At 29.9% G+C, this 18,487-nt stretch overlaps 2 protein-coding genes across 2 annotated transcripts; one reads left to right on the top strand and one right to left on the bottom strand.

Moving 5' to 3' along the window:
* Positions 1–203: 203 nt before the first annotated feature.
* Positions 204–1,236, bottom strand: LOC101203360. The gene is made up of 2 exons (XM_004152595.3): positions 954–1,236; positions 204–721 (listed from the first exon to the last, which is right to left on the bottom strand). Exons 1-2 carry the CDS (start codon positions 1,152–1,154, stop codon positions 296–298), a joined length of 627 nt encoding a protein of 208 aa, XP_004152643.1. The 5' UTR covers positions 1,155–1,236; the 3' UTR covers positions 204–295.
* Positions 1,237–12,790: 11,554 nt separating this feature from the next.
* LOC101203849 (synaptotagmin-2) lies at positions 12,791–17,384 on the top strand. The gene is made up of 12 exons (XM_004152597.3): positions 12,791–13,383; positions 14,272–14,370; positions 14,475–14,525; positions 14,610–14,733; positions 14,968–15,086; positions 15,237–15,338; positions 15,424–15,498; positions 15,597–15,673; positions 15,752–15,998; positions 16,169–16,519; positions 16,833–16,964; positions 17,058–17,384. Exons 1-12 carry the CDS (start codon positions 13,273–13,275, stop codon positions 17,187–17,189), a joined length of 1,620 nt encoding a protein of 539 aa, XP_004152645.1. The 5' UTR covers positions 12,791–13,272; the 3' UTR covers positions 17,190–17,384.
* Positions 17,385–18,487: the final 1,103 nt, after the last annotated feature.

Genomic DNA, 18,487 nt, shown 5'->3' with positions numbered 1-18,487 from the left:
TCTCACATCAATTCCATCCGACTTTAATATAATTATCACGTATGTCTTCTAATTTTATTTTTCATCTTTTTTCAACCGACAAACCAAATTTGAAATAACTTTCGGATATTTATAACAAATGAAACACCCATTTGTATATATACAAATTACAAAGAAGAAAGTTTGAGGGTCTCGTCCTACAATAATACAAATTAAAGTTACAATTAATTAAAGAGAATAATTATAATTAATTATTAAAGAGTTTTTCATTTTTCTCCTAACTTTATATTATATAAATATATAATTATCACTTTAATTACCAAGAAAGATGACACCGGCGCTTGGACATCGCCGGGGAGGTCTGCTCCGGCGGCGAGTTCATAAATTTACAGTTAGGACACTCCGGCGAAGATTTACACAACATCACTAACAAATGGCACCTCATGCAAACGGCCGCCACCATCTCCGCCTTTTTGTTGTTGTTGTGGTTGTAATTTTCCGATAACCCAAACATCATTCCGTCATTTATAGCACGACGCACACCTTGTACGGTTTGATGATTGTTGTTCTTCTCCATGGATTCACAAGTCAAGTTGAGTTCAAGGTCCAAACTCATGTCGTTCTTGTCATAGCGGTTGTCATCTTCTTCATCGTCGTCGTCATCATCTTTCTCGAGTTTGTCCCTTGGATCTTTCCATGTTCTCTTTTGAGTCGTCATGTTGTAAAAGTGTATCTTGCCCGACTGAAAACGAAGAAAAAGAAATCATCACCACACTTTAACTCTATCGAGATTTAAGCTAATTAATAATATCAAATCACTTACTGACCCAGAAAGCTACTCAAACCTCCTATTTTAATACTATAAACAACCACCGATCAATAGGCCTAGTAAATTTAATTATACAACCACTTTAGCAAATAGAAAAAAGATACAACAAATAGGGGTTTGTATCGATCAGGAGAAAAGAAAAGACCTGGATGTCGAGACACCTTTGCCAATAGAAAGGTAATGGAGTTTCGAGGTGAAGCTCGATATCTAATACGGAGTTCAAGGGTGGCGTTGGGATCATCGACTCTTCCCACTTCCTCTTCTTTGCTAAATTATCTGCAGGCTCTTGAATTGCTGATGTGATCTTGTCATTTAGAGAAGAGGGGTGGGATTGAAAGGGAACCATAGCTTCAAATTGATCGATGGCCTCTTTTTTTATCTTTTAATTTCTGTGTGTTTGGAATGGCCGGTTGGTTATATATATATATATATAGGAGAAAGATTTTAAACTACTGCAGTTGAGAATCTTAAATAGGGTGGAAACTTCACTTCATAAAGGTCCTACTAAGACATGACCCTACACTTGGCTAAATAAAAAACTTTGCCCTACTGCTTTACTAATAACAATAAGTAACCAAATTTATTGATTAACATTTATACTTGGTCAATAGTCATTAGTACTTTTAAAAGTTTCTAATACAACGTGGTTGATCAACCTCCCTCGACCAGAATCAACCTAGATTAGGGTTTAGTTAGGACGATGATATATGTCATATAGTTGATTACATGTATATGGACTATATATAGGAGAGAAAGAGCAATCAAGGGAACTTTTTTTTTCAACACTTTGTGAAAAAAGTCAAACATTTAATGTCTGTAATTGAAAGAATGACTTTTTCTGTCAGTTGAACTATATTCATTTTGACAAGCAGTCGATTAATAATGTATTCTCAAATGTGTGAATATATTTATTTATTTATTTATTATTTGTATGTATTCAAATTAGGACTTATTCAAAGAAACAAGAAAATGATACAATGCAAATACACTTGTATTTGACAAACATCGCTTGTGAGCAACAAGAATAAAATTGCACTTGACACTAAAAAACATCTAGATAAACCAAAACCCACGATTGAGGTCAAAATATCAATAGATTTGTTCCTTTATCGAGAAATAATACATAAACGAATTGAGAGAACCAAAGACACGATAAACTAAGTTTATGGACCTAATCCCCAATCTATATGTGAAGTTGTTAACTAAATTTAACTTACGGACCTAATCCCCAATCTATATGTGAAGTTGTTAACTAAATTTAACTTCCTTTTTGTGATGGGGAAAGTTTATAGACCTAATTAATATGAAAGGCCACCTGATTTTTTATGCCTAAAAAGAGAGGGGAAGGGTTTAATTATGAGAGGGTGGGAAATGGCAAAGGGAGGTTGAAGAAAACAATAAATGAGAGAAGGGAAAGAGTTGAATGCAATTGAAGAAGGGGCTATGGAAAAAGGTTTTTGGTTTTTGAATATATCTATGGAGGATTCTTTAATTTAATACACATAATAACTCCAACTTCCACAATTGAGGTCGCTCAATGAACTTAATATTTTCATAACTCTCAACACCCACTTCCACACACACTTAACTTCACCCCTCCCTCCTCCCCAAACTACGTATCAATATTATCCTAGTCACAACCTTAATTAATTTTTAAAGGAACAATGTTGAGGTCTCAATTTTATAAAAATGTTTGAGAGAAATATCAATACGACGTTGAATGTTGAAGAATTCAACCCGTTTCAATGAAAGTTGTAATCATGATTCAAACCAACTCCCACTCTCATGTTTCCTTTTATCTTTGAATATCTTCTTTAGTTATCTGTTTTATATTTGTCATTATGTTCATTTCCACACACTAGATTTTTCTAATGGACCAGTTCTCAGGACCCGATAGGACTTTCTTGGTTTTCTCTATCTAACGAAAGAACAACTCCATTTATTCTACTTTTTCGTTGGGACTGGTTCTTGTTTCTATATCATTATTCTATATTCTAGCAAACGCCCAGTTTGTAGTTGCTGTGCAACTCCTTATTTACATGGGAGCTATAAATTTTTTAATCATATTTGTTGTGATGTTCATGAAGGGTTCAGAATACTCCAAAGATTCATTCTCTTGATATTATTCAATAATTATTTCGATTTTAGTTTTTTTTTTAAATATTCTTTTGTTTTTAGAATTTGACTAAGAATTCAACTTTTTTAATTTATTTATAAAAGATTAAAATCCTTATCATAAGAAATTTAAAAAAAAAAAAACAACACAATTTTCAAAAACCAAAAATCAAATAGTTATCAAAATGATCGCCAACTTGACTCATTTCTAAAATTTCACTTAATAATCTCATATTATCTCAATAATACAACTTTCCATTATTTCGTTATTCAATTTAAATGGTACCTAATTTAAAAATTAAAACATTACAAAATTCAATTATTATGTGTCTTAATTAATTAACTAGTCTCTTCCCTCCATATATTGATCATGCATTTATTTATATGTATGTATGTATGTATTCCATTGAATTAAACTAAATAGCAAGAAGCTTATTGTATCATTAATTATGTAACAAAAATTTCCCCTTTCTTCACATAAAGCATGCTTGTGTTTCCAACTGCAATTCCATAGGCCCCAAAATGTGCATTTTTTGAGAGACATAAATGTGCATTATATTGTTTAGTATAATGTTTTTGAACCAACAATATGCAGCTGCCTTCATGTTTCATCTCCTAAGTATAGGCACTACTGCATGCCTTTAAGCCACACACTTAAATCAAAATAACCCAACACAATAAATTAGGGTTTCTCTACATGTTTGTAATTCATCAAGGCTTCTAATTCTTTTGTTACCTTCAAAAATCAGATCGTTATATGGACAAAGATATTTAATTTAATTTTTCTAATAACGAAAACCATAACTCAATTCTGATTTAGATATAAATACTAATGAGTTTATCAATACAAAAGAGACCTATCATCGATAGTATTTACAAATAGTTTAATTAGGTCAAATTTTATTTTGGATATGTTTTTCTTTTCTTACTACAAGAAACCATTGGAGCATTCAAAAATATGCATATATTGTAATACTCATCCATATTTTATTGCATTGGGTCATATATAGCGGTTGGGAATGCAATGAAAATTAAAGCATTTGGGATTTATAGGTTTAAAAAGTTTGACTTTTGTGTATGTATATTACAATTAATTATAATTTAATTGAGTTAGGTTTTGAAAAGACAATGGTATATGTAAATTTGGAATGTGGTATAATTTACATATAAAACTTTATTTGAATAACTATATGATAATAATTACTATTCTAAGAATTAAACTTAATTGATTACATAAGATATTTAAATGTATGTTTTGCTGTAAAGTCGAAAAATAGTAAAAGAAATTGAAAATAAATTTGGTGGGTAATAGTGAAGAGAGATAGAGATGAATGTGAAGGGAGTTTACCTGCCTTCATTAATTGACGTTTAAATTCACTTTAAATGCCGAATTCAAGTGATTGACATTGAAATTTAAATAACTCTTCCTTTCTTCAACGTCTTTCCTTCGTCACTCTCAATTACTCATTACACCACCGGCTTTCTCTTTTGTTTAATGCTCTCAACCCACCTCTCCCCTCTCTCTTTCTCTCGACTCTCATCTTCTTCTTTTACATCGATTCAAACATAATTAACTATTTAAAATTACACCATCTTCGTCGTTTAGTTAAAAGTCTTATTTTATCTACCAAAAAACAATTTAATTTGGCGTATGTGGTTTCCATTTGGGATGAATTCAAATAAACTGAAATTTTATGGTTGAATTGATTCATGAATAACTTAACTAATTTGAATTTATTATTAAGAGCAAATTGTTAAAATCAAAATACTTTTAAATTTACATAATGATATAAATTATACTAAAGACGTAAATGGGTTGGTTGTTGGTTATTTATTTCTTTTATTTTGTTAACTATATTTTTTATTAACTTAAAATAGTTAAAGTTTGGTTACAATCTATAAAAATAACTAAATTTTCATAAAACTCATCCAACGTTAAATATCAAAATCTAACATATAAGTATGAATTACAATATTTATAAGTATAAAATATATCAATTTTAATAATATTATAAATTTGGATTAGATCGTGGACTATTTTTAAATTATAACTCAAACTCAACCTAATCTAAAAAAATTAAAAAGAAATTCAACTTCATCTAACCCAAATTAATTGCTAAATACCCAATTTAACCCTTACGTGGGTTGGTTAGTATAGATTATTTGAGTTGTATAAATTTTAAATCTCAATTTTTACCATTAAAATTTACGTGTGACTTTGGCAATATTTTCTATATAAAATCTAAAAAAAGTACGATTTTTTCTTTATTTACCATACAATTATGCACAGATATGTTTACTTTGAATTATATTCAACCTCGTGTTCTTTTTTATCATTTATCCTCCAACAATTATCCTAAAACTAACTCTTTTAGTGCTTAAAAAAACTCATAACATAGGTTAAACAATCCAATTTCAGCCACAAACCCCTCTAATTGATGATAGTATTGTACTAAATTTGATAGCAACACAACAACCACACAATCTCAAACTCTCAAGTCTTCATTTTCACAATGATATGATATTATTTTTCAAAACTTAAACAACACAATCGAGCGTACTATGTCTTATCTCAGTGCGTGAAGATCGAGACTGTTGAGGGATTTATTTTTCTTTTATTAACATTAGTATATGTGTGTATGGATAGAGTAATGAGATTAAATGGTTTTGGTGATATTAAATTGTCAGAGGGTAGGTTTACTAGTTAGTATATATGACAGACACAAACACACACCAGAATTTCATCACCCCTTTCTATTTAAGTTTTCTCAACTGTCTTCTCTTCCTTTACTTTATTACACTAACAATTATAATATCCTATATTTCAATTTTATCAATATACTAAAAAAAAATATTATATCCATATCAACATATAAAACTTTTATGGATATTTCTTTAAAGAAAATTGGTACGTTAAATAGAAAAAACATTTGAAACATAATATTTACAAATATAGTAAAATACGATAAATTAAAATAGATTAATACTATATTTGTGGACTAAAATAGATTATTTGGAAATTTTTCTTTGTCGATATTGGTCTGTATTTAAAAAAATATAACTCAACTTGTGTAAATACAAAATCGTTAATGTAAATTTAATTCATTTGGTTTCTATTAGTTTAGTATTTTTTTTAGTTTAGTTTCATTTTCGTCTTTTATTTTTAAAATTTTATAATTTAATGAGTAAGATTTGAGTTTTGTTTTAATTTAAGAAAATGTTTCAACCTTATAACTTTAATTTTTTAACGCTTAATATCTTTATTTCTAATGTTTATTAGTTAATTTAAAATAATTATGTAATTTAATTCATTAGTTAGTCTGTAATTTTAATAGTAATAAAATTAATTCATTAGTTACATTTTTATAAAATAATTGATAAACATAAACACTTGTGATATGAAAAGTAAAGGTAATTAGTGAAAATTCAAAATTGATCATATACATTTAAAACTTAAGTAGGCATCAAAACATAACTTAAATTCAATGATATAATTATAATATAGAGATTAAAATTAAACTGAAACTACATATGTAACCTCTTGAAACTTATGAATCAAATAAAACTAAATTCAAAACTTCAAAATAGTATTCTTTTTATGAAATCCTTTAAACTTTTACTTATTACATGAAAATAATGCTTATAAAAGTATTTTCAACTAAGACATGTCATTAATTGATACAGGCAAATAAATTACGTGACATTACGATAATACATCACAAGTTTAGGAGGATTATTCAATTAATTAGTTAATTGCATATGTACTTTTGAAGATTTAATTAATCCATCTCAAACTACACCATACTCCATTTATAATTGTACTTAAATTTGTTGGTTTTATGTACTTTTTTTTATCCATTCAGCTTACTTCCTATACTTTTGAACATGGAAATAGTTTGACTTTCAATTACAATAAATTTATACGGTTAAAAAAAAAAATAACATAATCCTTCAAAAGTATGAATATATACACATCATCGATGTGGTACCACCAATCACATATGTTTTGATGCTAAAATTAAATAATGAATAAACATAGCAAAAATTACGAAAACTTAAAAGTGTACATTGAACTTACTTAATTTTCTTAAGTCTATATTATGTTATTTACAATAATAACTAAACTAAAATCGCGTTTAAAAATAGGATTCGAGAACTAAACTAGGATTGTCTTTTAATTTATCGGAACAAGTGAATTACTTATCCTAATAGGCATTTGGTGATCATACTCAATTGGTTGATCCATTTTCCTTCGTCTAATTTAGTTTTTAGATGTTGTGATTGGTTCAAATTTGGTCGTTTTCTTAGTTTTATTGTTTGAAATGTTGTTTAGCATAGACAATACATACATGTATAGTAATTAGAATTTGAATACATTCAAGAAAAATAAAATAAAAGAATATGATAGAAACGAATAGTAATTAATACTTTATTCAAATGCTTCCCTTTAAGATGTGAGATAGGGCCAATGAGAGTGACAAAAAATAAAGGCTACGGATGAAGATATTTTCAGTAATTAATACATTAGCATTATCGTAATTAATTTTATTGTTTTATTTTATATTACCTTTTCTCTTTGTAAAATTATTATAGCGCAGCCACTGAAGTCCACGTGGAAAATAGCATATGGTTTAAAAGAAGAAGTAAAACACCGAAAATGCCCTTCCATGCATGTACGATATTGTGGGTAAAAGTGAGATTACACCCACATAAGAAAATGACTAAAACTAGGAAATGTAGAATACATTTATTATTTAGCCACCAAATCAAATATACATGATCCGAGATACACGCATCCATTCAATATATATATATATATATCCTTTAATGCATCTATTGATTCTATATATATCTATATTTTAATATAATTGTGCATCACGATGAAAATGTGTTAGTGTGTATATGCACCTATTGAGTGAGTTTAGTGTTACGGTAATTAATGTAAACTTTTATTATATAGAATTGAGATTTGATTTTGTATAAAAATAAATAAACAAGCACGTCAAAGAAAACATATCATATCTAGCTGATTCAAACTTATGTTTGTTGCCAATAAAAGGAAATTATAATACGAATTGAACTCCATTTGTCTAACTAATTACTTAATAAATGAGATACTCCTGTAAGTTAATTCTAATTTGAAATAGAGCCAGATAAAGTAGCTTCATCTTGTTCTCTTTGTGAATACTCACTTTCAGTTTCAACCTAAAATCGTACCAAATCACAAGATGCAAAAAAAAAAAAAAAACTCATAAAAAATCGAATCAAATCGCATGTTTGTATCAAACTGAATCAAAATCGAACCGCATATGCGATTTAGTTAAATTTGGAAGAATATCAAGCCATCAAAGCGTTAAGTTAGATAAAATTAGATAAAATTTACTTTTCTATTTTGAATTTCAGACAATCTCGAACCACCAAAGTTCAAAGTTCTATAAAATTTCTCTTTTTATTTTAGACATTAGTGGATTCTAGGTAACATATTTACCTAAGTTTTAAAAATAAAATATTTATGAATATTTTTTAATTTTATTTAAATTTTTTATGTGGTTAAAATGAAGCGATTTGGTTTGATTTTAGAATCGATTAAAATGTTAAATCGAACCGAATCGCATTAAAAAACGATTTTAATATAACACAAAGCGCACCGAATCACATGCAATCAATTTCGACTTGTCATGTTTTCAAATATTTTACCAATACTCACAACTCACACTTTTGTAATTCTGATTTGAGGTTAAGTTGATAGCATTCTAAATGGTTTTGTGTTCTTCAAATTTATTTGTTTGGATCATTGCTTATCAAAATTTAATGGCTAAAATTACATTTTGACCCTTCTTACTTTAAATTAATTATTATATTTTATTGTACCAAATATAGTGAAACTCTTTTAATTAATATTCTGTTTAGCCCACGAAAATTCTCAAATTATTAATCCCAATTTTCAAGTTAGAATCTCACCATATTTCTTCATGTCCATAAAATAGCTAAAACATTTTTGTTTATTTTTTTCATTAATTCTACGTTGAATGAGAGAATCGAAAAAGTTACAGTAATCTTAGTATAATTAAATTTAACGACATAAAACGGAAATTTAAGTATTCAACTAATCAAAACATTAGTAACCTTATCTTAATTAAATTTTCAGCTCTGTATAAGTTGTAACATTAAAAAAATTATTAATACAAAAAAATATAAACGTGAGTAGCGAAATGAAACGGGCCGAGCTGACCTAAGCCAATGTTGAACAACCCATTATAGTAGCTGGGCCCAACCCAACCCTAATCCAATGTAATGTCTAGTCCAACCTTAGCTCACGTGAGAGAAGATTGGTTGCACGAAAGCTTAGGGTTGAACTATGTTGGGCCGAGGCCTACTATGAATTTTGTAATGTAGCCCATAAAACAAATAGTTGGGGATTATGATACCTTTATTACCACCAGAATAGCTAATAAAATAATATAGTGAGAAGGGCTACGTTTATTATAAGGTTTTAATTGCAAGTATTCCATAAGTCAGATTTTGACTTATTTAAAGGGCCATGTAGAATTAGATAACTTTAGTTTAAAGATACATTTACATATTTTAATGGAATTTTATTTTAAATGGCAGATTTTTTTTTAAAATCATTGGTTTTAGAAATTGAGTATAGTTCCAAACTTTCCAACTCAAAGTGCTTTTGAAGTTGATGGAGACCTCTCTTTTAGTCACACATGGCATTACTTCTTCTACTTCTGCTTTTTTAATTTGCTTTTCCTAAATATTTTTCATTATTGCTTCAATAAAAAGAAAGAAAATCAAATTCTCTCAATTTTGCATCTGCCCCACATCCCAATTCCTTATTATCCAAAAGATATAATGTTGATTGTCCTTTTCTTTTTCTTTGTTTTAATTGATGAGACAAAATTATATGTTTTGTCTTTAAATTCAATCAATTATTTATTCAAAACTCTACTTCCTTTCTATAAAACTCTACATACGTTCAATTCTCAATATAATTAATTCTTCCTTTTTTCTCTTTTAATGTAGTTTTGGAAAGAAAAATTTATAGCCATTGTTATGTTATATTAATGGATGTTAAGGAAATTTACGATGTGAATTTAAAAAACATATATACATTTTCTTTTATGCAGTAACTAATTGTTAACATGCCATGAAATTTTGAGTATAAATCAAATTTTGGTATTCATCCACTTCTATTATACTAAATAGGAAAATTATAAATAAATAAATAAAGTGTCTTTTTTTTTTTTTTTACAGAAGTTGAGAGGCTAAAGGTATTTATTATTTTTATTGTTATTATTATTTTACGATAACTCAGTTGTAGATTTATACTAAAAGAAAGAAAAGGGACAAAAGAAATCGTTAATAACGGAGTGGTGGAGAAAATGAGTATTCTTTATAAATTATAATCACAAATATTATGGATCTCATCAATTCTAATTGTCGGCAAGAATCTTCATAGTCCAAGATTCGGACAATTTCGTCATTTCCAAACTTCCCTATACTACACGACGTGTCGTCAACCTTTATTATCAATATCAACCATAAACTATCCACATTCCACACCCTTTATCAAATCATTTCAATACTCTTATCTTTTTTTCAACTTAATTAGCTCTCACTCATATTTTTATGGTAAATTCCATATACTCGAACTTATAGTACAAGCGTAACTGGAGGTCAAGAATAATACAGCTAAGGAGAGATTTGGTAAATTAATAGTAGGAATGATATCTCAAAAAATGCTATAATTACGACAATATGAATTAAAATTAGTCATTCAAACTTATAATTGTTGAAAATATTTGAACATTGAATGAAAATATAATTGAATTATACAAGTTTGAGAACACAATTGTAACATTTTTTATAAGTTTAGTCCCTCGATTTTATATTCTACGGGTAGGTTTTACACTTTATATATATGTAAATAAAAAATACATTTTTTAAAGAAAAAATATAGAAAATAGAAGAATCGACAAACTATTTATTGCATGTAGCAAAATTTTAATCCAAGCTTAAAATTGATAACCATAATTTTAATCCAAGTATGAAGTACTATTTTTTTGCAATAGGATGTAAATACTTTATAGTTTATTCTATTTATATGAATTTTCCTTTTAAAATTTTGATTAAGTAGTATAATCTCGTTGTGAAAATATTTTATACATTTATAAGAACAATGTTAATTAGAGACTTTTTTTTTTTTTTTTTAAATTTTAGAAATCAACCCTAAACAACTTGCAAAATCATTTTTTAGTTTTTTTAGGTAAGTAAATCAAAATTGAACATTTGAAATTTGGAAATACAATAATTAAAATAAAACGAAACGAAACTTAGTATATTGAAAAAGCAACTAAAGTAATGTTTCCATAGTCTACAAGTCCTTGATCGAGACTATTTAAAAACACACACAAGTCAACAACAAACTAATTGCAAAAACCATTCTTAAGATTGGTTGAAAATAAAGGGACGAAAACCGTACACTTGAAATGTATCCATATTCAAAACTATACGAATGTGGTATTTTTCATTTGTTTATTTAAAATGAAGATATTTTCAAGTACTTGAAATAGTATCATAAGAATCATCCAAATGTATAAAATATAGTCCACCTGTCCTAATAGTCTTCAAGTGAGGTTGAAAAACACAGTTAATATCACTTATTTTCTAAAAGATAATTATTCAATTAAGAACTCTAAACTTTTTAAAATGAATCAGTGTAAGATTCATTTACAGCCAAATAATCTTAATTACATTTAAAATTAACTCGAATTTACTTATATAATGTTAGTTTTCTTTCCAAATCATATACGACATCAAAAACAAAAAAAGTGATGAGTGTGGAAGAGTAAACATAGTGATAAATGAAATACAATGTAGTAAATAGAGGTTTGAAGTAACAACAACGTAACTATTGTCTGTTACAATAGTCATCAACATCAACTATTATAATTTCAACCACAAATATGAATTGAGTTACAATTGCCTACTTCACTCGGTTGAAGTTAGGGTCCAAAACATGTCCTCAAATTTTATAGGCATTAGTTGATTTTTATTTTAAGCTACAAATTTAGTTTCCCGTCGTTTGAAAAAACTTAGAGTTTAGTCCCCACAACTTAGAAATCTATAACTATCATTCTTAAGATTTAACAAAACATCATAAACAAATTTTATGGTTTAATAAAAATCTCATAGAATTGTACGCACTTTGAAATCATGAAAACTGAAATCTAATTTTCTTCGTCGCATAACTTTGATTTTTCGTAAAAAGTAGAAAAAAGTATTTAGGAAATAGTTTAACATTACAAATTTTCAACATCTATAGGCTCAAAAAAGTTAAAATTTAGTATCAATTGGATATTTACTTTCTCACCTACATATCACTCCATAAATAATATTTAGAGCTAGGAAATATAGAAACTAAATTATAACTTTTTTTTCAAAACTAAATACACTACATCTGTTAATTAAACAAACATTCAAAATTTTAACTTGTAATGGTTGAAATAAAAACCAAAGAGTGTCAACTTTTAATTTAAAAATAGTTTGAATTATAATTTTTATACTTTTTTCAAATAACTAATTAATAAAAAAAGAGAAGAAAGGAAAAGAGAGAGTGAGAGAGAGAGTTACAAAGAAAAACAAGGAAAGAAGAGAAAGAATGGATGTTTTTGGTTTCTTTGGGAGTCAAATGGAAGTTACCAAATTAGAACATTTACTTTCTTTCCCAAAGGAAAAAAAAAGAAGAAAAAATGATGAATATCATTAACACTGGAGCCAGCAGTAACAGAAAGAAACGGGATTCGGTGCGTCTTCATCAGTTACAAAACTCAAAAAAGCAGATATTTTTTTTTTCATATTCACTCTTTCTATTCAAACCCCATTTGACACTCTTTACCGACAATCCCACGCGCTTCGTCCGTGTCTTAATTCATTCAAACCCATTTCCTTTGATCCAATGCTCATGGTGGTTGTGGTTCTACTTCAGCAAAACAATGCTCTGATTCTACTTCCTTCAATCGAATAAATGCCCCCTTTATTACTCTTCTGATTCTTCATTTCCCCTTCAATCTTATCCTTTCCTTCATTTTCATTACCCTTCCGTTTCCCTTTTGTTCTTAACTTCAACAGATCGCTATTTCTTCTTTAGGGAACAAAATTAATCGCTCCCTCTCTCTCTGTTTGTGGGGTTCTTCTTTTTCTTCTTCCTGTTTTATCTGGTGTGTAATGGAGAAGAGAGGCTATTATTAAAAGGGATTCTTCCTTTTTCCTTCTTTCCATCTTTTCCCCTTGGATTTCTTTTGAAATTTGGTGATTTGGGTCAGTTTGAAAACGGATTTTAGATGGGGTTGCTTAGTAGTATACTGGGTTTCTTCGGTTTTGGCTTGGGAACTTCGATTGGGCTTGTGGCTGGATATTACATGTTCATCTATTTTCAGCCATCAGATGTCAAGGTTTGTGTCTCTTTCCACTTTTGTTGTGATTTTTGTTTGTGGAAAATCTTATGCTTCTTCTACGGATCCGCACTGTCACTGTGAGGCTCTGTGTAGGAAACTTGTTCTAATTGCGTTGAATTGAGAGTGTTTTCTGAAATTGTATAGTGGCAATTCCCAGTTTGTTTGGGAATTTTCGTGTTATTGACTCCAGCGGTTGTCAATTTGATAAGTTGGGGGGGTTTGCTTGTTCGTACTGATGAAGACAGGACGGACCCAAGTACTTGTGTCCCCTATTTTCGTTGATTTTCTTATTTATGTTTCCTAGAATTTCATTTAGATGTCACCCCTTTTTTCTCCTCCCTTGTACTGCTTTTAACGTAGAGGACTGATAGTGACAATAGAAAGAAAGAGAGAACGAAGATTAAAGAAGAAGAAGAGGAACTTTGATTGAGGAAGATATTTACAGTATTTGAATCTGTGAATTGCTACCAATCAAGTTTCCTTGTGTAGGTGGAGACATGGTAGAGGTAATAGATGCTTTGATTTGGAATTGGGATGTGACCTTATTTGCCGATGCAGTTAGGACTAATAGTTGGGAGATTTATGTTGTTTTTGTTGTGCATTAGAGTATTGACGATTCAGGTTCCTCTCACAATTGCTCATATTGAACTATAGACTTAATTCAAGCTAGACTTAGAATTTTTTTGGAAGTGATTGTTAAGACCTCATACAAGTTGCTTTCTATTTAGTTGGTGAAATAGACTAGAAATTATTGACTTTTTTGGTCATCTGGACAAATTCAGATGCCATCTCTGGACTTAATTAGTTTTGATATGTTGGAATAATCACACAGAAATTTGTTGCATGATCGTGTTTTCTTTATTCTCTTGGTTCTAATTGTTTCAGGATCCTGTTGTTCGCCCTTTGGTTGAGCAAGATTCTGCCTCATTGTTGCGGATGATGCCAGAAATACCTCTATGGGTGAAAAATCCTGATTACGATCGTGTATGTCACCATTTTACTTCTTGTTGTTAGACTACAAATGCATATGATTCGTTTGTTTAGGTGTGGTAACAGTTTTTTCTCTGTACTTTTCTTCTTTCCTTTAGGTTGACTGGCTCAACAAATTCCTTGAAATTATGTGGCCTTACTTGGACAAGGTTTGTGCATTGCAATTGACAATCGATAATATTTTTCAGAGCCTTTGTTGTTATAGCCTTTTATTTTCTCGCTACCTTTCCTAGGCCATTTGCAAGACTGTGAGGAACATAGCAAAGCCTATTATTGCAGAGCAAATTCCAAAATACAAAATCGATGCTGTTGAATTTGACACTCTAACATTGGGCTGCTTACCGCCAACTTTACAAGGTAAACTCCCTCTCTCTCTCATTCCCACTTTGTGTGTAATATTGAGTGAACAATCGTTACTTTACATAGCACCAGCCTATGATTTTAATGTAACCTCTGCTGATTAAATGTCTGTTACTTGAGATTGTAGTATATTGTCGTTCACTTCTTTACTCCCAGTTTTTTGTTATAATTATATTAGTCCATTTGGACACTAGATGATGATTCTCTCATTTTGATGAATTTACAAACCAGGAATGAAAGTTTATATGACTGATGATAAAGAGCTGATCATGGAGCCATGTATGAAGTGGGCGGGAAATCCAAATGTTACTGTTTCAGTGAAAGCATTTGGATTGAAAGCGACAGTTCAGGTTGTGCACTTACTAAGTTGAATAGTAACAATATGGACAAATGTCGATTTATGTGTTTATTTGGAAATTGGAAGTATTATGTCAGTGTTATCTGTATTTAGTACTTTGAACTGCAGAAGCGGAAATATCTGATTTTCTCTTGGCTTTCAGGTGGTTGATTTGCAAGTGTTTGCTATTCCACGTATCACCCTAAAGCCTTTGGTCCCAAGCTTTCCTTGCTTTGCCAAAATATTTGTGTCTCTCATGGAGAAGGTGCAGTAACTGGTTAAATTGTATATAGTTTTAAATTGTTATTCACCTGCTTATTTCTCTTCTATTATGTTGTCTGACTCCGCAGCCCCATGTCGATTTTGGACTGAAATTGCTCGGTGCAGATGCAATGTCCATCCCGGGGCTGTATAGGTTTGTTCAGGTATGCATTATTCTGTATTGTGTTATATTTGCAAACATTGTAAACAATTAATTTGATTCATGATAACGAACTAGTAAAAAGACTTCCCATCATCTCAGGAACTAATAAAAGATCAAGTTGCCAATATGTATCTATGGCCCAAAACCCTTGAAGTACAGATAATGGACCCTGCGAAGTAAGTTCTGTTTGTGTTATTTCTGTATTGTGATTATGTTGAAGCAATCTGTTTCTTAGTTCGTTTAATCTTTGTCAGTGCCATGAAGAAGCCTGTTGGCATCCTTCATGTGAAGGTTTTGAGAGCACTAAAGCTTAAAAAGAAAGATCTATTTGGCGCATCAGATCCATATTTAAAACTGAAGCTCACTGAAGACAAGCTTCCTTCTAAGAAAACAACTGTGAAACACACTAATTTGAACCCAGTATGGAATGAGGAGTTTACTTTTGTCGTGAAAGATCCCGAATCTCAAGCTCTGGAAATGATTCTTTATGATTGGGAGCAGGTATTTTCGTTTAAATAGTTTAGGTTTGGTTTCCTCATCAAGAGACCTTTTAGAACTTTGGTAAATAGATAGTAACCAAATGACACTCTTCTTTACAGATCTTATCTTGTTCATAAGACGAACTCTATGTGATTGTCTCGTGTTCTCAGTGTGTTTTCTTTTTCTTTTAGGTTGGCAAGCACGATAAGATGGGAATGAACGTTGTTCCGTTGAAAGAACTTACACCTGAAGAGTCCAAGGAATTTACTCTTGACGTGTTGAAAAATATGGATCCTAATGATACACAAAATGAGAAGTCGAGAGGGCAGATTGTTGTGGAAATGTTGTACAAACCTTTCAAGGACGATGAAGCTCTGAAAAGTGTTGATGATGCTGAAGCAGTTCAAAAGGCTCCTGATGGAACTCCTGCTGGTGGAGGCTTGCTCGTTATCATGATCCATCAAGCAGAAGATGTGGAAGGGAAGCACCATACAAACCCCTACGTCCGTTTGCTTTTCAGAGGAGAAGAGAAAAGAACTAAGGTAATTCCATGGGATCGACTTTCTTTTATCTTTCAACAGTTCATTTACCTGACTAAATAAGAATTGACATTAAAATGAAACTTCTTCAAGAATATGCTAATAATAGGACTCTAAATAGTAAAAAAAGAAAGGTACAATGTACATGTGACTTGTCGATATCGATAGGGTCGATTTCTTATGCAAGCTGGCCTGGTTACAAACAACTGCTTACATATAGCACACACTTGTATACTGTGTAAGAATGAATTTATCGCGATCATAACCTATATTCTTCGAGCTTATTAATTTTGAACTCCATTTGGCATGGATGCAGCATGTTAAGAAGAACCGAGATCCAAGATGGGATGAGGAGTTTCAGTTTACGCTCGAGGAGCCGCCTGTCAACGATAAGATCCATGTGGAAGTACTTAGTGCCTCTTCAAGGATAGGCCTGCTTCACCCCAAGGTATATTATATATAATGCTTCCTCAATAGTTTTTTTCTCATTCGTGTTATGAAAATTGGAAGATTCTGAAATTTCAATCCTATTAATGATCAGGAAACTTTGGGCTACGTGGACATAAATCTTGCTGATGTTGTCTCAAACAAGAGGATTAACGCGAAGTATCATCTCATCGACTCGAAGAACGGTCGGATCCAAATCGAGCTACAATGGAGAACTTCATCATAGGCTAGTAGCCATTCTTTTTCTTCCCCTTGTATTTTTTTTTCCCTTGAAAACCCTTTTCTTCTCCTTGTAGGCTAAAAGTAAACTAGTGATTCTTGTTTAATGAAATGTTGATATGTTATGGTTTTTATTTGTATTTTGTCCAAACAAAGATTGAATAATATCATGCAGAGTTCTCGTGTTTGCTTTCATTTTAAATATGGGTTTTTGAGTTTTAATCAATTCCTTTAAATTAACTTTTTAAAATTATGTCTTGTAAATGGATTTTTTTAAAAATAATAGCAAAATTTTAGATCTATCAATTATATTTTAATTCATTTTTTTATATTTGAAAATGTCTATTTAAAAAATCACACGTTACTGATTTATTTAGTCAGCTTTTGTTTACATTTATGTTATTTAATGCTTGGTTTAAATCTTTTATTGAACCCTAATTATTTTGTTCTATGATTCTGTCATTATCATCTTTGATTTTCCACTATTTCCTTTTAATCTTGCATAAGAACAAAAATTCCTAAATTCAGTAACTATCAAGCACAGATATTTCATAGCTATGTGGACAGATTTTGAAATCTCTAAAAACAAATTTTTATTCCTACAAAAATAAGACTAAATAAACAAAAATCTCACAAAATAGACTAAATATACACAAATTTTTTATTTTAACTTTTTTTCTTTACAAATAATTGTGTAGATGAGATATTAAAGTATCGACCTCCGGGAATGGAATGCATACCAAAATCGTTAAACCAAACCAAGTTTACTTTAACGATTTAATCTAATATTTGACAGATCATATTGGGCCACATTGAGAAATGATTGTGGTTAACACTTGAATATGAAGTTTTTATATTTTTGGGACTCGTTGTGGACTGAATAATGGGAACATCGTGATTGGACTCTGTATTTTGTACAAAACATTACCCATTCCTACTCAATGCTTTTAAATTTGGTTCGTTCTATAAATTTTTACTTTTTTATCATTATTTATTTGGGGTTCTTCCATGGGACAAGCACTTTATGCTCACTCATGCTTGCTTTCAAAATACACTTGAAAAGAAGAAAAAAAGAAAGAAAGAAAGGGAGGTGGGAATGTCATTCTATGGGCTATTTGATAAAGTTCCTTTTTCTTTGTAATTTTATTGTGAAGAAATTCTTACTGGAAAAAATAAATTTTAAAAAAAGAAAGGGATATTTATTTATGAAAGAGGATTTGAAGTGATTCTAAAATTTGTTTTACTATATTCTTTCTGAAAAATGTGAATTTAAAGGTGATAATGATTTGCTTTCCTTAATGTAGT

The sequence above is a fragment of the Cucumis sativus genome, chromosome 2 (genome assembly GCF_000004075.3).
Source record: "Cucumis sativus cultivar 9930 chromosome 2, Cucumber_9930_V3, whole genome shotgun sequence".
In the NCBI taxonomy this organism is placed as follows: Eukaryota; Viridiplantae; Streptophyta; class Magnoliopsida; order Cucurbitales; family Cucurbitaceae; genus Cucumis; species Cucumis sativus.
This window is presented reverse-complemented; position numbering and strand designations above follow the sequence as displayed.